This window comes from Misgurnus anguillicaudatus, chromosome 13, assembly GCF_027580225.2.
Source record: "Misgurnus anguillicaudatus chromosome 13, ASM2758022v2, whole genome shotgun sequence".
Classification (NCBI taxonomy): Eukaryota; Metazoa; Chordata; class Actinopteri; order Cypriniformes; family Cobitidae; genus Misgurnus; species Misgurnus anguillicaudatus.
Window position 1 is genome coordinate 18149308 of NC_073349.2, and position 23417 is coordinate 18172724.

The following is a 23417-nucleotide window of genomic DNA, read 5'->3' on the forward strand; positions in this document are numbered from 1 at the left end:
AACTGAAGTAGTTCAGTTTATGACTGTCTAAAGACGTTTTATTTTATTTTACTTTTTAAAACATGAAATTGTTCGTTTATATTTATAAACTGTGTATTTTTTATAAGTGTTCGATTTATTAAATTATGTAGCATTTCAAAATAAAAGTCCGCTATGACATGATCCACGTAATTCAAAACAACACAATGCAGTGGTTAAATGCCTGTATGTAACAGGTCTAAATTTTAAATTTAAAATGCCTTTAAAATTGTACAGATGAAGTCCTAACTTAGAAACCCATATTTTTAATTATACTTTTTTGCTAGGAAATTTACAAAATATGGAACCTGATGATAATAATATCATAATTTTCAATATGGCTATTGCTACAAATATACGCATGTAACTTATTTTGTGGTCACATATTTAACTTGTCCCAAAACTAAGTTGACCAAAATGTTGGGTGTCAAATGCATTTTTATCAATGATTAAGGGGCAGTTTTCCAGACAGGGTATAGATTAATCCAGGATTAGGTTTTAGCTATTTTAGGAAATGCAAGTAGAAACACTTTACTGATGTGCATTTTGAGACAAATCAATGGCACTGATTTATGTTAAGACACGTCAGTGCAAGATATTTTTAAATTGAGCCATACATGCATTTTAGGTTGGGACTAGGATTAACCCTGTCTGGGAAACCACAACATAGTGTGGATTATTAATCTTGATTACTGATGGTGTTAAGTTTTCCAGACAGTGGTTAAGTCTACTAAAATGCATGTTTCATCTGTCTTGACTGTAAGAAGCTTGCATTGACATATCTTAAAATATTAGTGCTATTGTTTTGTCTCAATATGCACACCAGTAATGTTTTTGTAATTTATGTTTGTAAAAAGCCCTGTCCTGGAAACCGCACCTGTGTGACCCAAAGAAGGTGTAATTTACCAATAAAAAGCACAAACATTTAGTGGTGGAATGTCAAAACTTTACTGACTTCAGATGTTTTAACCACACTTAACATCCAATCCTCATTCATCTACAAATGGTAGACTTCAAAACCATTTTTTAGCAAGAGCAATACATCAGTGCATGTTGTATTATAATTTTTCACTTAAAAACCCAATTTACTCTTCTTTTTGTACAAATAAGATGATGTGCCCCATAAATCAATTTAAATAACCAAACGGCCTAACCAGTCCATATAAAACAAAAAACATGTATTTCCTGATTGATTACCCTTAAGAAAAATCCAAGGAAAACAAATGTACAAACAAAACCCCAAAAAAACAAATGCTGTCTTAAACTGTAGTGGCACACCAACCAACTCAAGAAAATGAGCCCACATCTTTTTATCTTTACATGTGCTAGAGGTCTGAAGCCTCTAATCTCTCTCATTTCTTTTCACTTCTCAACTTTATTTTATTCAGACTTCTCTTTTTCTCTCATATGCAGAAAGACGATACTGAAGACAAAAAGTCCTCCCATCATAGAGAAGGCACTAGCATAGTATGGAAAAGCTGAGGGAATAAAGCGCTCGTACTGGGTATGCTGCAGTGGCCGGACTGATACCTGTGGAACAACAAGAGAATTACTAAATATTTTCCCCAAGCTTGGATCTTATACATGAAAATATAAAATCTAAATGACCTCTTTTGGAGTATGCAGAAAATAAAGTCAACGGAATGAAAGGTTTCCAATTTCCATTTTTATTTTTACCTGAGTTGAGGAGTACAGGTGCGTGTAGCCCAGTCTGTTGTAATCAACTTTAAACTGAAATACTCCATAGACATCTGGCAGCTTGAACTGTACACTGTATTTTCCACCTAAACAAACAGCAGTCGCATGTAAATAATGGTATTTATCAATAAAATACCTGCAAATGAGAACTTATGAACACAGAAATACAGTATTAACATACCATTTTTCTTAAGGTATGTTCTAACAAATGGATCAATTCTGACAAATTCCAGCTGAATATCATCGCCATCAAATGGCACCCACTTGCCACCAGACAGCATCTCAATCACAATGCTGTATTCCTGTTGGGATGATTCAGATTCAGATAGTAAGCCATGACTATACAATAATATTTCTTAAACTTCTCAAATAGACTATAATATCTGTGTATCAGGCTTTATCAAATGCATTATGGCATGTCTCACCACAAGGTCAGTAACAGTATATGCAGCAGGGGGTGTGCTCTCTCCAACTGGATGATGGGTAACAGCCCCAACCCTAAGTACACCTGCCTCTTTAAACACCCAACGGGACAGGGCCTCGGCCAGCTTTTGGTTACCAGTCTGTTCAAATCTAAGAAAAAAATACACCTGCATTATAAAAATCAATATCTTTTATCATTAGCTTTATTTGGTGCCTTTATTTCTCACATCTCAGAATAACAAAAATACTCTAACAAAAAAGCATAAATGTCTATATACTCCAATAAAGCGACAGACCTTTTTGATCCAGGTGCAGCCTTCTGTACAGGCGAGTTGAAAAAAGCATCACTAAAGAAATGCAGAGACCCGCTGAAAACCACACGTGCATTGTTTCTAGCCTGGAGACCAGCGATCAGGAGGGTGTTCTTTCCAACTGCATGAGGATACTGTGTGACAAGAAGAGACTAAGATGAGTGGGTGTCAAAAACTAAGCAGGGCAAAAATGACACCAAGTGTGTCAAACATGTGCCACACATTTACAAGAATGAGAAATAAAAGCAAAAAGTGCACCATAGCCATTTTTCCATCCTATTTATCATATTTCATAAAATTTTATTGCAGTTTTTGACATAGATAAAAACCATACTGTAGTTTGTAAGTTACAACAAATATTGGAGAAACATCACCCCTTAGAAGGCATAGTTCACCCCAAAAATAAAACTCTATCATCATTTACTCACCCTCACATTGATCCACACCTACATTTATTTGTTCTTCTGAACTTTGCAACCAATCAGATCTGTGGCACCATTGACTTCCAAAGTAGGACACAATAAAACTACAGAAATCAATGGTGCCCCAGATCTGTTAACAAACTTTTTATTTGTATTTAGCAGAACAAAGAAATTTATACAGGTTTAGAACAACATGGGGGTGAGCAAAAGATAGCAGAATTTCATTTTTGGGTGAAATATTCCTTTAATAAAGATGTTGAAAAACACACCCACAGGGGGAAAACAATCCAACCGTCTCTATTGACTTTGTATTGTGTGAGGCTGCCTCCTTGTCATTTCTGGCTTATAACAAAAACAGAATAATGCCTAAAAGCTGCCGTGTGACAAAGGTATACAGCTAACAAGCTAAAAAAAAAAAAGTTTTAATAAGCTGTCGACCCCAAAAAAAAACGAACGTTTAAAGACACAAAAGTGGACCGCCAGCTATGTTTCCCTCCAGTGGGCGTAGTTCTAATAATAGTAGTATGAAAAGTTGCCCATATCCACTTTTGTGTCTTTAAACACTTGTTTTTTGGGGTTGACAGCTTATAAAAAAGTACATCTTGTCACACAGAAGACTTTGGGCATTATTATGCTTTTTGTTATAAGCCCGATATGACAAGGAGGCAGCCTCTCGCAATACAAAGTCAATGGAGACGGATGGATTGTTCCCCCCGGTGGGTGTGGTTTTCAGGTTATGACGCGTTGCGCTCTGTCTCTATAAGCAACAAAAATTAGGGCTGCACGATAAATCGCATGCGATACCACGCGCATCACGTCAGAAATGCCGGTTCCTTGATTAGAATTAAATCGCCAACAGCTGCTTTCAGATGGCGCGACATTAACTGCACAGATCCGTAGTTCCCTGACAAGCTGGGCCATATCGCATACATATCGCAGGCGATACGTCCGCGATAATTAATGCGAAATTGCCCCGATTGTCAGGGAACTACGGCTCTGTGTAGTTAAAGCGGCACCATCTGAAAACATCTGATGGCGATTTACTACTAATCAAGGAACCGGCATTACTGACGAGATGCGCGTGACAAACACATGCGATTTATCGTGCAGCCCTAAAAATAATTTAAACACACTTCAACTGACACAAACGTTTTTACATACTGTGTGACAGGACGATCAGGAAAGTAAGAATAAGAGGTTGAGGAACCTGTCAGGATGTCCAGCACCAGAGAATTATCAGGGTCAGCCACCATACTGAGGAAGAGAAGCACTTGTAACTTTGAATTTTGAACAGCAGTGTTTTAAATAAACTCCATCATGGGATACATTAAAAGACACTTACCCAACCCCCTTAAACAGGATTGGTTGATCGGTGGGCTTGCCCACTATAGTTGGGGCTTTAAGAAGATTTGCTGGATCGGCAACAATCAATGTGTGCTGTCATAAAGGAAGTGACTTTAAAACACATGCAACCATTTTCCAACAAGAACGTTGCAACGTATAACTTGTAAATTAAATAAAATTTCCTTTAACGCACCTCTCCAGGGTCAGAAACATCATAGTTATGGTGGTCAATGACAGCAGTTTTCTCCTCATCAAATTCAATACCACATTCACTGGCTAGTTCCCTCAGTGGGTCACCTGGAAAAGATATGTGATTATTGCTAACATTACTACCTACAAGCCAATGCGTATACATGCATACTTGTTTAAAAATTACAACTGGAACCGTACCAATATCAGAACTGGCAGCAACTAGAACACTTCCTCCGCCATCTATGAACGCTGTGATGGTCTCAACGTTGATATTGCCCCCAAAATCTATTGCATTAGAATGACATAGATTGTTAAAACAATAAATATACACACAAGTAGACATATAGCCATAAAAATATTCATAAAACGGTATGTTTGCTGTGATTGACTCACCTTCCACAGATGGAGAGAAGATGATGAGATGGTCGTAGAGGAACTGGCCATACTTGATCAGAGAGAGACTAGGATCATCGGCAGACTTGAATGTAAGGTCGAACCCACGATCTGAAAAAAATTGTGGTCATAGTTAAAATACTACATGCTAATTTTTCCAAACCTATATTGTTATGCACACTATCACTTTAATTTAATGATTCGAAAGTATGCAAAAAATTATAATTTTATGCAACTTGTAGCACTGACTGTTCAATGAAAAAAGGCTTAAACTAGAACAAAAAAAGTTTCCTAGTCACTTTGTTGATATCTGAAAGCTGGTGGATAGACATAAGTTTACAGAGATGTGTTTAAACCAGTATTAAAATGTCTGACCACCAGATAAGAGCACTACAAACAAAATAGGCAATATTCAAATCCAACTGCTGGTCATGTTAGTACAATGTCTCTCTGTTAGGTTCAAACTCAAAGCCTAGACTGGGAAACAACACTCATACTGCCTATTAGAGGCGTACTATAAAATGAGATAAAATACATTTGTTGTTAACCTAATACATCTATTTAAAATGCATTAATAAATAAAATATAGTTTTAAGTAACGCAGCCGCATTGTATGATATGCAGCTCACCTGCTAAACTGCGGAAGAAGATTGAATGAGTGTCTCTGATGTTGAGATTGTCAAGCAAAACGAGAGTCTTTCCGTCCCCTAAAACCGCCTGCAGCATCAAAGCCGTTGACAAAATAAAAAGAGTGCTCTTGGAGAAGGAGCCAGACAATGTAGGGACCATTGTAGATCTTCGTCTTTTGCAGGATAATGTTGAAACAGTCGCCGAGTCCCTCACTGACAAGCAACCATTCGCCATTTTCCTCCGTTGGACAACGTCAGCGTTACAGCGGCGTGAACTCTGACCAGGAGCTGCAGCCAATAGCGTGCTGCCCCATGGAATCACGTGTGTGCAGGAAGAATATCGGCTTGTTCGACTTAACGCAGCGCTGCAAGGACCGACAAGCAAATGACGTCAAAGTACCGCGAGACTGATGTGAGAGGTTTAATTTTGACTCGCTCTCGCGGTACTTGACGTCATCCGCCGGTCAGTTCTTGAAGGCGCCACATGAAGTCGAACACACCTTATGATACACATAATTGTAAGGTATTTAATTTATTTAGTTGTACAGAAATACTAATGTATATTTAGGAGGACATTAAATTAAACTTGAACAAAATATTTAACTTAACATGCATGGATTTACCTTAAAAACTAAAACAAAACAAAAAAATACAAAAATACGATTCGCCAATATTAAAATTAAATATTTTAAAAGGAAAATACTCGATCTGATTTACCTTTTAGTCTGAATTTATGTTTCATTTGTTGTCATAAATTTTTATGACCAGCAGGGTGCAGTGCCGCACAATTTTGCTTCTGTTTCGGTGTATCAAAAAATATTAACCATTAAGAAATTAAAATTGCATTACGTTCTTTTGTTCTATTTCGTTTCAAGAATAATTGTTAATGGGTTTACACAAAAAATGCATCATGCATGCAGACGCAAAATCACTGATGTTAATCTTAAAGCGTTAGAGCAGATTTTAGACCCAGCACATTTCTTTATAGACCAGGCTTTGTGCACAGAGCATTATTATGCTGGAAAAGAAAACATTAACCATTCTATGAAAAATGTCTGCTTGTAACTTCATACATCTGCTACTAATACGTGTAAATGACATGCAAACCCATTAATTACATAGTTTTGGCTAGATAATGTATGATTAAATAGAATATATTTTAAATCGCAATTCATACCTGTTTTTCATTTATAGTAAACACATTACTTTCTTTTAGAAGTGAAACATCATTAAAGTAGCTTGCAACTTGTAACATCATTTTAAAGTGTGACCTGCAATTACAGCAATCTATTTCCAATTACTCAACAAAACAAGCATTTTCAAACAACAAAATACCACCCTCTGGTGCCTGTTATTGTCAACTAATTTCTAACAAAAAACTATGTTCGGTGTTTCAAGAGGTTCTGTTTCAAAACTGATTACATTCTCCTACCTCTTCTTAAAGAGTTTTCACAAACATCTTCGACTACCATAAAATTATAGTAAACAACCATTAGTTTTGATTGCATGGCAGTGGTGCAGAATGCAATTTTTATCAACTCGTTTTCAACCAAAATATATTAGTTTATTAAGAAACAACTACATTGCAAACGTATGATGTTGAGTGTTGATACAAAGTGACAGAATTCCATTTAAATAATAGTTTATGTGTCTAATTGTGGTGCATCCACTTTTTGTTGGATAAATCCCAAGGCAATGTTTACAAAACATGTATATGAATAACTACCTACAACACCAGTATATGAAAGCATTTGATGACAGGTGTGACAATCAAAAACTGCATTTCAAGCAATCTTATCTTAAAATATGTACTATGTAGTATGACAATTCAGTAAGTTAGAATGCAATGCATTAAGCAGTATGAAATCGTATTTATGACAGATTTTCTATGTAAATCATATTCTTGTGTAAGCTGACACATTCATTTAAACGGGGTTATAACAGTTTACACAGAAATGTATCTGGTGGTGTTTTATGAATAAGGCCTTCTGACCAGAAATTATTTATAAACATGATCCATTTTTATATAAAATTAAATGTACCATTTATTTCTTAGAATTGACTCAGCATCTACCAGTTATGAAAATACAACTACATTAGCAATTCAATACTGAAGCAATTTAAAGTCTTCTTTACAAAAACGCTTAAGCTCGACATAAAAATGAAGCAATAAATATAAGCTCACTCACGCTTTGTTGAGAAATGAAAGCTGTTGGACAGTAATATGTTTAAAGTAACATGATCTGTGGCATGTGAATACAAGATCTGACAAAATATATATATACAGCTTTTAACCCAGTGTTAATATTTCTGACAAACAGATTTAGAGCATATAATTTAATTATTTAAACAATCAATATAACCTTGTATTTTATTATTCTGCACACACGGTGCTTTGTGTGTAACATCATCTTACACCAATCCATGTTTTTTTACAAGATGCTCAACCTAAAATATTTTACATCATATTATTTAATAACCATCCCAGTGAGGACAGACTCAAAATTCAGTTGTTATGTTTTAAGCTTTGTGACCGTCTCCATGTGGCTCAATGTCCGTGACTCATTTGGCTTATACAGTTCAGTGACCTCTCACTATGCTTAACTTTCAGACTCCACTTTCACAGACCCGTCCTCCGTCTCCATCTGTGTTTCGGTCACCTCATCTACCCCATCATTCTGAGGTTCATGCTGGGCTATAGCTCCCTCAACTTCCTCACCCTCCTCTTCCCTAGTCCGAAACAAGAGCTCCCCCCCTTGAATAACCTGCTCAGTGGTTTGCCATGTGCCGTCTCCTGCGTACTGCTGGTAGAAGTCAGAGTCCGCCTGAAACATGACCAGGGCCTGGGCAGTGTGAATTCGGACGTGCTGGGCAAGAGAGCTGGCATCCATGAACTTCTCACCACAAGAGTCACATGCATACAAGATCTGGGTGTTGGGATCTGCAAGGAGTACAGCAGTTAACATGCTTGTCAAAATTGTATCGCAGCTAAAAATATCACAATTCAGATTTAATTACAGGCCTCTGCTGTTTGTTATCTTTGCCTTACCTGCCTCCTGCACTTTCTCCACCGCTTTTGTGATCTCTGCTTTTAGGGCTTCGGTTTCGTCTGCAGATACAGAGGTTGCCACCGGCACAACTAGGGGTCAAGAAAAACACAAAATGTCAGGTGATCATTCAACCACCACAATCTTATTTTTCAAACTTTTCACAGCTCAAGTATTATTTATTCAAAGTACTGTGTAATAAGTCAGAGAGGAACCACAAACACACAATACCTCCCCATAGTCCCACGTATTAAGCTCCATCACCTGTAAGCTGTGCTACGGCACTGGTAGCCAGAGCCTCTGTGGCCAGAGTCACGATGTCTTCGGTAGTCACGGTTACGATGCTGACTTCATTAGTGTCGAGTTCTGAGCCCGTGGCAGAATCGGGGAGGAGCTTCTCTTCACTGTCATCCTCAGACAACACCAGTCTCTTCATGCCTGCCTTCCCTTGGTGTACCGTCTTCACATGGGAACGGAGGTTATCCACGCGATTAAATCCTCGCCCGCATTTATCGCACAGGTAAGGTTTCTCGCCTGCAGTCAGAAAGTAATTAATAGCAGAGGACAGATAAACGCGTAATATAAAGCTTAAATATAGAAGATATTGTATCCTACCTGTGTGAATGATGATGTGCTTTGAGAGATCTCCCACATTGACAAAGCCTTTGTTGCAGGTTTGGCATACATGCGGCCGGATATTGTCATGATGACGGATGTGATTGGCCAGCTGGCTGGACTGGACGAACCTTTAAGGTTAGATAGTCATCATTATCATTCTTTTCATCAAAGGTGCCATTGAGAAATCATTCATGCATTATCTTAGTTACCTTTTGCCACAGCGGTCACACACATACGGTTTCTCTCCGGTATGTTGGCGTACATGAGCAATGAGCGAACTGGCCTGTGTAAAGCCTCTTCCGCAAATCAGACACAGACAGGGCTTTTCACCTAAAACAGGAAAATACAGTCAGATCAAATCCACTCCACGTGAAATGTTTGAAGGATTAGTCCATTTTCTGAAAAAAGAAAAATCCAGTTAATTTATTCACCACCATGTCATCCAAATTGTTGAAGTCTTTCTTTGGTCAGTCGAGAAGAAATTATGTTTTTTGAGGAAAACATTCCAGGATTTTTCTCATTTTAATGGACCCCAACACTTAAGAGTTTTAATGCAGTTTAAAATTGCAGTTTCAAAGGACTCTAAATGATCCCAAATGAGGCATAAGGGTCTTATCTAGCGAAACGATTGTCATTTTTGACAAGATAAATAAAAAATATGCACTTTTAAACCACATCTTCTTCCTCAGCTGTGTGACACGCCAGCGCAACCTCACGTAATTGCGTAATGACGTCAAAGGGTCACGTGTTACAAATATGAAACGCATATTTGCGGACCCTTTTAAACAATAAACTGACACAAAGACATTAATTAGTATTATTCGACATACAACGACGTCGGAACGGTCCTCTTTCTCCACACTTGTAAACACTGAGACTTAGTTTCGCATACATCATCCGCGCTGGCTCGTCACACAGCCAGAGGAAGACGAGAAGTTGGGGTTTAAAAGTGCATATTTTTTATTTTTCTTGCCAAAAATGACAATCGATTTGCTAGATAAGACCCTTATGCCTCATTTGAGATTGTTTAGAGTCCTTTGAAACTGCAATTTTAAACTGCATTAAAACTCTTAAGTGTTGGGGTCCATTAAAGTCCATTAAAATCCTGGAATGTTCTTCTCAAAAAACAGAATTTCTACTCGACTGAACAAAGAAAGACACCAACATTTTGGATGACATGGTGGTGAGTAAATGTTCTGGATTTTTTTAAAGAAAATTGACTAATCCTTTAAAAAAGTAACAGCTGTACCTGTGTGGATTCGCACATGTCTCTGTAGGGCCCCGGGGTCAGCAAAGGCTCTCTGGCAATGCATACAGACAAATGGCTTTTCACCACTGTGTACACGTAGATGTCTTTTTAGGTTACCTGTGTACAGTAAAAGCAAATATTACAATTCTGTCAATCATGTTTATATAGCATCTCACCTTAGTGCATATAAATCTCACCTGAGGTGGTAAACTGCTTCCCACACTCCTTACACTTAAGTGGCCCGTCTGCAATATGAATCTTCAGGTGCGCTTTTAGGTTCCCTATCTGAAAAGGGTCAAATCAAAAACATTTATGCGTTTGACAGACGCTTTTATCCAGAGTGACTTACAATGCATTACAAGGTTTACAATTTTTCATCATCATGTGTGTTCACAGGGTTCAAACCCGTGACCCTTTGTGCTGCTAACACAATGCGCTACTACTAAGCTATACAGGAGCACTTACAACTTTAACTGCTTTTCCACTTAGACATATGGTGTTTCCTGTAGCTTAATTGGTAGAGCATTGCATTAGCAGGGCAAAGGTCATGGGTTCGATGCCCAGATAAAACACACATACTTAAAATGATCCCTCACCTGGTTGAATTTCTTATCACAATGTGGACATCTGTGACCCTTGTCTGTGTCATGGGTCTCTAGATGCCGCATCTTGGCAGTGGGATCAGAAAATGCCCGGTCGCAGTAATCGCAGTGGTAGGGTTTCTCTCCGCTGTGCACCAGCATATGGCGTTTCAGGTTCCCAGACGTGGTGAAGAGCTTCCCACAGTCCTCGCAGCTGTGCCGCCCCTCGCCCGTGTGCCGCTTCCTGTGTAGGTTTAGCAGACTGATCTGCCGGTAGGTTTTTCCACAGGTAGAACAGCAGTATGGTTTCAGGGGGCTGTAGCAGCGTGCGATAGCAGGAACATGAGTAAGATCAACTGCACGTTCTTTCTATAAATGTGGTTTACAGCTTTCAATGCAGATAGGACTCACCTGTGTGTTTTTTCATGTGCTTTGCAGGCAGCTGGGTCTGAGAAGGATTTTTTGCAGTCTCTGCAGCTAAACGGCTTTTCACCGGTGTGAATGCGAATGTGTCGTTTGAAGTTGCCTGTGTGTGTGAACTTTTTCCCACAGTCCTGCAAGAATCAGATTGTTACAATGGATAGAAAATAATAATTATTATTTCAATGCATTAGAATTAACATTATTTTAATGCATTCTTTGGCACCTTTAAGTGTTTATTAAGGTCTAAACACTATAGTCTAATGCTGAGTTTACACCAACCGCGTTTCAGGCATCAAAAGCGCGTCTACCACGCCTAGTTTGCCGCTTTAACAGTTTGAATGCATTCGCGCATGTAGAGCGGAGTAGACGCGCGGAAAAAGCAAGCATGTGACGCGCGTCAGAGACAAAATCCGCTATGCGGTTGTCTGTTTGCAAGATGACTGATGTTGATTGTGCATTTATCGAGAGAGTTACCGGTTTGTATTTGGTAACCTTACTATAGGGGGAAAACAAACGGCGCGGGTCGACAAACGTCACGTGACTCAAAAGTGAAACTTGTATTACAACTTACCAGGTTGCCCAATGTCCTCACTGACACTCTTCCAAGCGAGGTCCTTTTTATTCTTGTCTCTATAGAAATAAGAACTTGTGTCGAATAGCTCCGGGTTACTGCTCACGGACAATATCAAGCGTTGGTTGAATGAGTGGCTCCGGGCGGGGCTGCCACCACAGTAGCAAGCAGGCTCCTGATTGGTTAACGCGGTGCGAAATTCCGACAAAGTTCAATTTTTTTTGCGTCAGCCGCAAATTCGCATGAACCGCAAAATGCACAAATAGCACCATTCGTGCGTGAGGCTGAAACACGTCTTCCGTGCCGCGGGACCTCCAGACACACGTCAACGCGTCTTCACATTGACTTAACATTGAAATCACTCACGCTTCACGCCTCTACCCCGGTTGGTGTAAACGCAGCATAAAAAGGATCCCTCACCTCACATTTGTGAGTGACAGAGCCATATGCTCTTGACTCGGTGCGCTCAGCCGCAGTTCCAGTCTTCAGGTTTTCATCCTCTGAATCAGATGTTTCTCCCTCATCTGTTTCTCCCTCATCTGTTTCCATCTGCTCTTCCTCCTCCACCTCTTCTTCATCCTCATCTTCTTCCACTCTTTGAACACTTTCATCCTTTGACACACTGTCCTCACCTCGGTTAACTGTTAAAACATGTTAACGTCTTTAAAAAAACATATATGTGCGGTAGCTGAAGACCACTGTTATACAAGGTAGATGTTTACCTTTTGCAGCAGTTGCATATTTCGATTTGCTTCTTGTGCTAACATACGACCGTTTAGCTGCCGCCCTCTGGGGTTCTGTGGGAACAATATAGTGTCACACAAGTCTCGAAAGATTACATTAACAAAATAAATGAGAACAGAGAAGAAACACTGACTTGGAGTGTAGTCTGCATCATTAGGATCATCTTGATGTTGTGGAATATCTTTTGTGGCTCTCTCTTCCTCTCTTTCTATATTAGACTCCGAGACATCAGCTTTCTTTTGTCTGGTGAGCTTAGACGCTCCACTAGCTTTGCTGACAGCTCTCTGAGTCTCTGTGCTTTGCTTCTCAGCTGTACTACATGAATCCTCCTGGATTTGTGTTGTTTGCGATTGTGCAGGGGCTTCCTTTTCTTCGGGTATCACATTCTGGACCACCGCCTGCTCCTCTTGAGATGGTGCATCTTCTGGTTTTAAAGATGTCTGATGTTCTTCCACAGACTCTGTTAATACTCCTTTACAGTAACACAAATGAGGAAGAGCAACCATGAGATGCATTAATACCTACATTTTCAAAATAAAATCTGAACTCAGCACTTACCAGGCTTGGATGATAAAGGAACAGCCAAGGACTGAAAAGCCGAACAAGCGTTGACAATTTCCTGCATTTGAAGAAAAGACGCTACGGCAAGCACATCCTCCACGTTTTGAGGGTTCAAGGTGAGTTTTGCCGTGTACATAAACTCAAGAACTTGCTCAAGTCCTGTACCCAAGCATTGAACCCATTGCAGAAACAAAAAGTCATTTAGAAATGCATAAGGACACTAAATCAAGTAAAGTTCTCCATCAGAAAGCAGGCTTACCTGATGCATTGCTGATATCAAGATGAACAACATCTTTCTGGTCCAAAAACAGAGTGCGAAAGTAAGCACTACATGCTGCCAGCACTGCCTTGTGGGCCTTGAAGTCTACTCCATCCACAACAAACGTGCAGTCACAAAGAAGACCCAACTGACGCTGTTCATTCAGCTGTTCAAGGACTTTCCCGCTATGCCAAGGAAAGTCCATAACTGATGGAGTGGATTGTAGGAGAGACTATCCTGATGGGATAAAAAAATAATTTTATAATTTGATTTATTGAGGATCACAACCAGTGTTTCGGTCATATTTGTGTTTCCAAAATAATTTAAAGGGGACATATTATGAAAATCAGACTTTTTGCAGTGCTATAATTGGGTCCCCAGTAGGGCTGTGTATCGCCAACAGTTTCCCGATTCGATACGTATCCCGATACAAGGGCCCCGATACGATGCCCATCATGATACAAGACATTTTTGTTCAGAATTAGGTAACATTATTACTGTTATTGTTTAATGTACATTGAATAAGCAATGTTGTAACGGTTGTCTTTTTACCATTCATTTATTAGCTTTTGGTGTAACTCATAGAAATTCTTAAAATCTCAGAGTTAATACTTAACTTATGTTTTTTTTAAACAGTTTTACAAAGAAAAAGTGTCTTACTCTAGGCATTATATTTGTCTCTCATTTTATTATCCTATATCTATTTATATATGTGTAAACATGCAGTCAGACTTAATACTATTTAATAGATATCAGATTATTAATATGACAGCTATAGTTTGAAGTTGCTCTGTATCTCTTCTCTAGATGTACACTTTTTACATGCAAATCTTTGTCGTGTTTCTTCTCTAATGCGTTAGTACTGTTTAATAAGAGAGCGACTAATAAGTATAGGCTAAGATATCTTCGCTTTCATACTGAACTCATTGATTTTAAATACGAGAGAGAGAGAGAGAGAGAGCGAGTACACGGCTCACTATGCAGGCACGTGCGCCAGCGAGACAGACACGTAAAGTGAAAGTATACGTCGCTACCTTTAACTCTACGTACTCCGCGGGACACATGCGTTATTTCCATATAGATCACGCATCAGCAGCGATTGGTCACGTTACTTTAAAAAGTGCATCCGAATCGATACGGAAGATGCTGTATCGATGCGCGCATTGTCAGCCGTCCATGACGATGTATCGTCGTATCGATATTTTGAACACAGCACTAGTCCCCAGTGCTTCTATCAACGTAGAAAATGTGAAAAAGAACAACCCAGTAACTTGGTTTTGGGAAACCATTTTTTGCAAGCATGTGAAAAAACAGGTAATTGAAATTTGGCTCCCCTTGTGATGTCAGAAGGGGATAATACCGCCCCTTAATCTGCACTATCCAACCACAGCACTGACATTTAGTGCAGAGATCAACTCATTTGCATTTTAAAAGACACATTGGCACATTTTTGCTCACACCTACAAAGTGGCAATTTGGCAATATCTATATGGTATTTTCAGCTAGGGCTGTCACGGTTATGAAATTTGGCTGACGGTTAATGGACTCTATGCACGGCGGTGCTTGACTTATTTCGGGTGAAATCTCAGGATGCTGGACTACTTCCTCCAGTCATAGAGCTCGAAGATATTCAGTAACGTTGGATGCCAAAACAGCCAAAATAACACTGCAAATTTTGTTGATGCTTGTTTAATTTACATAGAAATAACTTATACTTCACATTTAATACCATAATGACATTTAAACGTATGAAAGTATATTTTTATAGACGGGAGAACCGAACTTCTAGCCACCACTGGTGTGTACAGCATTAGACTCAAGCATGACAACTTCTACACTGCTACCCTGTCTCTGCATTAACACTAGTTTTAGATAGAAATTGCCCTGATAACAGTGCTATTCATCTGTTGTTGATATACTTATGAATTTTGTATAATTGTTATCATCAGTACTAGCGAATAACATCTGTGGTTATACGAGCAAAATGTTAGAACAGTAAAAAAAAGTGTATTTTGCGCATTTATGTATGCTTTATTAATAACAAATTCAAAATACAAATAGAAAATTCATATCAATGACAACAAGAATAACTTCAGAGAAAAATAAAACACACACACAACAAACTAAATACACGGGGTATTAAAATAAACAAACAGCACAAGAAATAAACAAATAATGGAATAGATTTCTTAAATGGACTTTACCATAGTCAATAGTTCTTTTTGCGTTGTTATTTATATCCTATAAAGTTCCAAGATATAACTCAAAAATATCCAAGTAAAAATGTTTTGACAATCGACGTGAATATACAAAAAAAAAGGTATTAAACGTCACATTTAATATCAGTCCTGCTGCAGTTTGTTGCTTTTTCCTCATATAGCAGTGAGATTTCATTTACGTCTTTTAATTTACCTGACACTTTAAGATAACATTACAAAGACATTAATCCTGAATCATAAAAACAGCACAATGTAAGCTCTGCTAGTATGATGAGCACATCATAATGATTACAGAGATAAGACGACTTGCAACCTTTCTCGAGTTCGCACATCTGGACAATTCTTCACACATCACAGGTTGTAAATTTGGGTAAATCCAGCAAGCAACGAGTACATTTAGCGATTCTGCCGTCACTCCGCTTTAAATCTCCCGTACCGGAAACTGAAGAGCAGCCTCGAGTCAAACGCGGAAGTTAAGCGTGCATAGAGTCCATTGTCTAATCAATTATGACGATGAATCGTCTGTTTTACTGCTTTGACATTTAATTCTCATACATTTTTTAGTTCATGAAATAATTTTCACACATTGTTGTGATTATTTAAAGGCGGAGTCCATGATGTTTGAAAGCCAATGTTGATATTTGAAATCACCTAAACAAACACGTCCCTACCCCAATAGAATCTGGACCTTCTGTTGATAGACGCGCCCCACACATACGCAACCCGGCATTTGATTTGATTGGCTATAAGTGTGTTTTGGTAGTCGGCCCGTCTCCTTTTCCAAAGCGTTTTTCAAACATCGTGGACTCTAAATATTAATACACATAACACATATTTAAAAGTAATTATTTAATGAATATATCTTTCAAAAACTGAAAATTCTTCATAAGATACACAACAAAGTGTCTAAAAAAAGCTGAAAATTAAGCCAATCCTACTAAGGTCATATTAGTACTGAACCACATGTCTTTTACGTGGCTGCAAAAAAATTAATTCCTTACAGATCCTTAAGAATAGCATCCTTCACTTCCCTAAATTTGTAATTGCTGTTTTGGAAATGTATGTTAAGGAGGGCCATCTGATACTGGCTGCATCCGAAAACTTAAGGGGGTCACACACCGGATGCGCAGCTCAGCGCCGCGTCTAGGACAATCCGGAGGTATCGTAGAACCGGAAGTACACATTAAACAGCGCAAGCTTAGTCAGATAGTGTCTACTTCAAAATGCAAAATATACGTTAGCAGCTAATGTTAATCGTTAATGATTTGGGACAAATGTAATGTTATTTAATGTTAAACTATGTGAGTGGCGCACTGTGGCGCAACAGGGATTTGAGCAACTTCCTGAGTCGTAGCTGGGTGCCGCGGACAGGTGCCACCTGTCGGCGCCGGTGTGCGTACTACACTCATAGAAAACAATGTGTTCGATTTTTTTTTAAACAGCGTGGCGCTGAGATGTGCGTCCAGTGTGCGACCCCCTTTAGGCAGCTGACTTGTTGACTCGCTGCTTCATGGGGCAATGACTTCGGAGGCATGAAGCCAGCTCAGAGAAACGCTTTCGGACACACTTTATAGGCAACATGTTTATAATATAAACAGAGAGCGCCCACACATACAGAATTGTGGGACAGGACAACGGAGGTATCTCAGGAGTCAGAAAATAAACCTAGCATTGGATTCGGATTTGCCTTGATGCCTTCCTGCCTTGGAATGCTGCCTCAGAAGGCAGAAATTTAGAGTTAAAGGACACTGTCTCATTTTTGTAGGAGCTGCAGCTCCCCCTTGTGTTTTTTAGAGAGATGTGCAATCATTGTGGTGATCTGAAATCATCACGATAAGGTCAAACAATGGCGATGAGATGACTGTTTAATCATTGTGAAGACCCTATTTTCAGCTAGTACTTCACATACATACTCTGGGGACACCAAATAATTTATTTGACATCTTAAAAAAGTGTTGTGAAATGTCGCCTTTAAATAACCTTTAGCAAAAGTTAAGATTTTTGTAATGCACATCACATCTTAGCCAGTTGCAGAGTTGTATTTACAAAATCAAAAACATTTAGCTTCCTATTTATAGCTGATAGTTAGTAGGGTTGCATGTTTTTGACCCTGTCTCATAAATCATTCTTAACATTATGCAGGATACAGTAAATCTATCTTATACACAAATATGATTGTAGCTGTGTTTTCGCAGACTGGGTCACATTTTGTGTTTTATAAATTCTGGATGTTGTTGGTTATAACATTAAACAGTTATGTAATCTAAGAAGCAAATTGAATCCGTTATGGTGCATCTGTCTCGTTATGAGCATGTGCATGAATCACCTAAAACAGACTTGATTATTTCTGTCAACAAACAAACATTATCATTATGTAACATAACATTTCAGTGCGACACTGATACGATTATCTCGAGGTCGCTTAGGACATTTAGTCCTGCGTTCAATTTCAATCTATCCTTAACAACCAATATAGTGATGCCTGGTTGAGTCGTGTAGAAAGCGACAACGTATTTGTCTATTGATCTAGGAGCCATTGCCCATCGCGAATGTTTTGACGATGTTGCGGATTGATTATGAGTCCTCTCTCTCTCTTCACTCTGCTCCGGGATTAATTCAGCGTGCCTGGCCCTGCTGGATCAAGATGGCGCAGGCAGAGGCGCGTAGAAAATCTGCCTCGTCTTTACTTATTTTCCCCACGCATTCGTTTAAAGCCTACTCTAAAAAATGATTTTAACAGCAATTTAATGATCGAGTCATGTTTTAGATTATTTACCTCGTATAATGGACGAATTTCAAGCTTTCCCGGACTTCAACTGATCCGTCCAATCGAGTGTTTCGGTGATCGATCTCGATGCTCAGCCTCGATGAGCCGCCATCTTCCACTCTCTAATCGATTGATAGTGGCCGAGCGAATGGCTGACGTCGAGCATCAACTGCGCACGCGCAGTTTTTGTTTCTGTCACATGGCGGCGCGCTTGAGCTTTCATTAAATACAGAAATGACTGAAGTGAGGAAATGTTGAAAAGTAAATTGCATTTTTATTTATTCTGGTCGTTTTGCATTTAAACATGACCATTTTATATTCATTATGGAAATGTAAATCACACATGCAAGTCTGCGGGCAAACATCAGCCTGTATGCTTATTTTAGTGCACATTTTAGCCATTAACTAAATAACCAGTGAACCATGACGCTGTAGCTTTGGGCAAAAATGAACAGGCCAGCTAAGTTTTAGTACTTTAGTACTGCAATTCATAGTTCATGAAAAATCCAGATTTTATCAAAAAATAAAAGAAAAAAGATTTAGAATAATACATCCACACTCACTGTTGATTATTCCAGCATTATATTAAAAGTGCCATAAGATCCATCTGGATAGAAGGATAATTTATTCTGGGGAAAAGCATTGACAGTGTTTTATTAGCAATATATAAAACTATAGCCCAGTTCTAGCTGTCACATTAAATTATTAATTTAATGCAAAAAAAGAAAATTAAAAAACATTGTGTGCAAGTACCAATTGACATTCATTTGTATCTGTTACAGCAGTGACAGCTTGAAAGTTGACATACAGCACAAAAATAGTAGATGATAAGACTGAAAAATGACAGCAGACTCTATTCATAGAGCAAGTACTCAATAGCACACTGAGTAGGCCTACTTGTTATTTGCTCATGGTCATGATGTCCACTATACTGAAAGCACAAACCACTGACTCACAAGCTTTAAATATATATCAAATATTTACAAGGATGAATTAGCTGGATTTATTCTGTTTAATATGTTTTAATTAAATTAGTGTTTATAATTACACACAACACCACAGTTTTATATTTAAAAATGTAACTTTTGATAATAATTATACAGTAAGTTCAATGCAAAGGTTTGAGGACACTTGGGAATGGGTTGCCCAATTTGCATTGCGTCATTTTTAATTTAATACATTTATTATCATTAGAAATATTATGACCCATTTTGTTGTGTGATGAAAATGTTGCAGCATCATGTTTGTTCAAATATAAGCAATAAAAAGGACCTTTACATTAGTATAAAGAAAGTAGAGGAAAAACTGAGCACAAAACAAATTAATAAAAATCTGTCATCATTATGTTGTTCCAAACCTATATGGGTTTCTTTCTTTTGTGAAACATAAAGGCAGAATGTTGACAGTCTCAGTCAATATCAAAACCCTGATTAGTAACACAGAAATAGGAATTGGAATTAAAAAAATTGTTCGAAGTTTATATCTTAACATAAATTTATTATTATTTTAAGTGTGCTGTCGGACGTTTGGATGCCACTATATACTATATGTATAAGGTGCAGTGTAACTGGGAAATTGAAGTTAGCAGTGTATTTGTCTTCAGTGTTTTGCACACATGCAGCAACATGATTAAATTAGTATAGTGTAATAAAAAGTAATGAGAGGAGATCATGTAGGAATGACAAAGCAAAACTAAGTAACAAGCAAAGTTCAGTTAACATAAGAAAACTGAAGGACAAAGATCTACATTTTGATCTCCGTGCGGAACGTTTGTGCATGCTCCAATTTTGCAGGGTTTCTCTGTGCTTTTATAGTGAGAGTCCCATCAGCCCCTAAACATGACTTCACCGAGGTGGGATCCACATCCTCTGGGAGCTGGCATTTATGGTTGAAAGTATTCATCACTGTGCCATCAGTAGCAAGCTTTTGAGTAAAATGCAGACATAATTGAATGTATATTTTGAAGATTCAGATGCATTAAAAAATGCATTTGTTTTTACCTTTTCAGCATGAACTTCAATCTGATTGTTAGAAGTGGTGACTATAACATCCTCAGGTGAGAAGTCTCGGACATCCACTGTGAATTCGTATGTGTCTCCCAGTGTTTTGATGTTCCCAGGGCTTCCTGTTCTGTCTAAAGGAAACCATAAATATTTATTATCTAACAATATCTGGGACTATCATTCTTATATTTGGTATTACAAGTGTGAGAAAATAATTTGAAGCTTTACTGCTATATTTTTATCAGACCCTTCGGCTACAATTTAAACACAATATTGTCTACAGATGGACTGTCAAATATTGTTTGATCTCAAACAAATTTTTGTGAAAGGAAAAGTATGCACTACACAAAAAAATTAATTTGACAGTTGTCAGGCAAAGGTGTATATTTTCTTTATTCACATAAAAATGTATGAACTGTAATGTGATGTATACAAGAACATGACACTTGACATCAACAATGATTATTTTAATGCCTTAGTACTGTAAGCATCACAACACAGTATATAAATGTACAGTAATAATGTGATACCAGACACATTATAGACCAGAACACCCAGTTTCATAATTCATAACTCTTCTCTCTATACTGCTAGAAATACTGGGGTAGTACCCATTAAAAAGGTCCTAATATGTACTATTAGGTACAGATATGTATACATTTTGTAGCAATACCCTTGAGGTACTAACATGTATCTTTGAGGTAATATTAAAGGTGCAGTGTGTAATTTTTAGAAGGTTCTTTTCACAGAAATGCAAAATATATACACCACTATATTATCAGGGGTCTATAAAGACCTTTTTATAATGAACCTTTATGTGTTTATTACCTTAGAATGAGACGTTTTATCTGCATACAACTAAGATCCCCTTACATGAAAGCCGCCATGTTGGGCCGCCATGTTTCTACAGAAGCCCTTAACGGACAAACTTTTTTACTAAGTTGTCTCCGACGATGACATGTTTGTCTGGTGGTGGCTACAGTAGCTTCTCTATGTGTTTCAAAAGCGAGGGGTGAGCAGTGGACTGAGCCGTTGGTTGCAATTCACAACCTCACCACTAGATGCCGCTAAAATTTACACACTGCACCTTTAAACTCTCTTTGGTACCAATACGTACCTCTGAGGTACTAATATGAACTCTTTAGTTGCAAAGCTTTACTTTTTTAAAGGGCACTGTCACAGTGACACCTGGGGTACATATTTTGACCAATTTTTTTCTTACAGTGTTTCCACCTATAGAGGGTCCCTTCCCTGAAAAGACATGAAGACCCCTGCTATGTATATTTATGACAGAGTTAATTAAATCAACTTTGAGTCTGCACAGTTGTCACTATATTGCAAATGGGCATTCTTGCTATGCACTGATACCTAGCTAGTGACATATGGGAATTTAATGAATCTCACCCTATACTTCATATTCATAAGCCCGCAGTCATTTTCTGGGGCAGCGCCACTTGAGTCATTCCCCAACAATGAAGTCACAGCTTTAACTCTGCGCCACAAATTCTCACCCTCAGTTTGTCCCCCAGATGCCCTTGAATAAGGCACTGACAATGCCAGTACATTAAAATAATGTATTTAACTGCATACTTTTACACATGCCTGAGCACTGTGTGAACATTCATCTACTTTCACATATACAAACTAAGGTAACAGATTACACAGCTCACACCGCTTATGCAGACAAACTGTCAGATGTCTTATGGAGTCTCGAAGGCAAATATACTACAATAAATAAACCCATCAGATGTCACATTTATCATTTTTATCATAGTGAGTGACCTGTAAATGGAAATATTAAGGAAAAGGAAATAAATACAAATATTTTGTAGATATGCATGTGAGTAGAAAAACAGTGAAGACTATATGTATAAATATATAGAAAGAGATTTTGTGGGAAAACAAACAAAAGTGTTCAAAGAGTAAAAGTTAAATAATAGAGATACACAATGAACTGCCACTAAGCTTTAAAACTCACTTGGAAATCCCAAAGCATCATTTGGACACATGAAAGATCCAAAGTCCTCAGCAAAGAGTCCTCTGCTTTTCTCCATGTATGGATTAGTGGTGGATGAAGAGGAAGTCTTGCTCCTGCGCTCCGATCGATAAGCAGAAGAGTTTGTCACACTCATTAGTGTTTAGAGGGTTTCGTTGGCTCAAATCAATATCCAATCCGAACTTTACAGTGATGAGCCCCAAAGGCTATAAATGAGGTAGCTTTGTGCCTGTCCTTATTAAAAACACTGTGTGAATCCACTCTTGAGCGTTGCTTCGTACCAAACTCTTCTCACAGTCTGTGGGTATTGTCTATCAGACCGTCTTTATATGGTGGGTCTGGGTTTACTTGCCCACTGAGTGTCTCTCTGCGTAGATGCGCTCACATGAGTATGTGTGTTAATTGTAGGACGACAGCGTGCTATATTTATCCCGTGAGGGATAGGGGCTCTGTGGTCGGAAAAGTTTTTGTGTGATGAGGGCTTGAGGTTGAGAAAGGGACTGTGACAAAGACTCAGAGATAGGAAAGAGAGAGAGAGATAGGCAGAGAGGGGCGAGCAAGCAGCTGGCATTCCAGACACACACTTCCTGAAATAGCCATCTCTCCCATTCTGCATCCATTTCTCTCCAGCTTGCCATCCAGAGTAATTAGCTTTGATTTGCAGATGTACTTTTATTCTGTGAATCTGTAACCTAAATTACAGCGGAGTTAAGAACGCTTGTCTCTTTATAAACAACAGGGTTGTAGAATTAAAGTTCACATGCTGGAAGGAATGCAGATGAGAGTGTGTAGTAGAGCGACAAACGATGTTAGGAAAATGGATTAGGAGGAGTTTGTTTTTGGAAAATGACTGCTAAAAATAAACTTTTTAGACTCATTTCTGGTTTATTCTTGATAACAGTATTACATTTATTTTAGCATGTGTGTCTTTAAAACGTGTAGTGGGGAT

At 38.3% G+C, this 23417-nt stretch overlaps 3 protein-coding genes across 4 annotated transcripts; all 3 read right to left on the bottom strand.

Annotated features, from left to right (window-relative positions):
- Positions 1 to 942: 942 nt before the first annotated feature.
- On the bottom strand, positions 943 to 5704 carry ddost (dolichyl-diphosphooligosaccharide--protein glycosyltransferase subunit (non-catalytic)). Its single transcript, XM_073875264.1, has 11 exons — positions 5431 to 5704; positions 4802 to 4912; positions 4607 to 4693; positions 4410 to 4513; positions 4215 to 4309; positions 4030 to 4126; positions 2436 to 2581; positions 2142 to 2289; positions 1898 to 2018; positions 1696 to 1802; positions 943 to 1548 (listed from the first exon to the last, which is right to left on the bottom strand). Exons 1-11 carry the CDS (start codon positions 5663 to 5665, stop codon positions 1399 to 1401), a joined length of 1401 nt encoding a protein of 466 aa, XP_073731365.1. The 5' UTR covers positions 5666 to 5704; the 3' UTR covers positions 943 to 1398.
- Positions 5705 to 6972: 1268 nt separating this feature from the next.
- zbtb17 (zinc finger and BTB domain containing 17) lies at positions 6973 to 18635 on the bottom strand. 2 transcript variants are annotated; one of them, XM_055188795.2, is made up of 15 exons: positions 18479 to 18635; positions 13484 to 13720; positions 13222 to 13383; positions 12797 to 13132; positions 12642 to 12716; positions 12340 to 12560; positions 11337 to 11479; positions 10941 to 11241; positions 10542 to 10629; positions 10345 to 10461; positions 9305 to 9425; positions 9093 to 9223; positions 8742 to 9011; positions 8480 to 8569; positions 6973 to 8371 (listed from the first exon to the last, which is right to left on the bottom strand). In XM_055188795.2, exons 2-15 carry the CDS (start codon positions 13686 to 13688, stop codon positions 8031 to 8033), a joined length of 2601 nt encoding a protein of 866 aa, XP_055044770.2. In that variant the 5' UTR covers positions 13689 to 13720; positions 18479 to 18635; the 3' UTR covers positions 6973 to 8030. The 2 variants fall into 2 exon arrangements, with proteins under 2 accessions (XP_055044770.2, XP_055044769.2); XM_055188794.2 differs by having other exon boundaries at positions 12797 to 13135.
- Positions 18636 to 18723: 88 nt separating this feature from the next.
- On the bottom strand, positions 18724 to 22860 carry hspb7 (heat shock protein family, member 7 (cardiovascular)). The gene is made up of 3 exons (XM_055188797.2): positions 22451 to 22860; positions 20470 to 20603; positions 18724 to 20392 (listed from the first exon to the last, which is right to left on the bottom strand). The coding sequence occupies exons 1-3, from the start codon at positions 22602 to 22604 to the stop codon at positions 20213 to 20215; spliced, it is 468 nt and encodes a 155-aa protein (XP_055044772.2). The 5' UTR covers positions 22605 to 22860; the 3' UTR covers positions 18724 to 20212.
- Between the last annotated feature and the right edge of the window lie 557 nt (positions 22861 to 23417).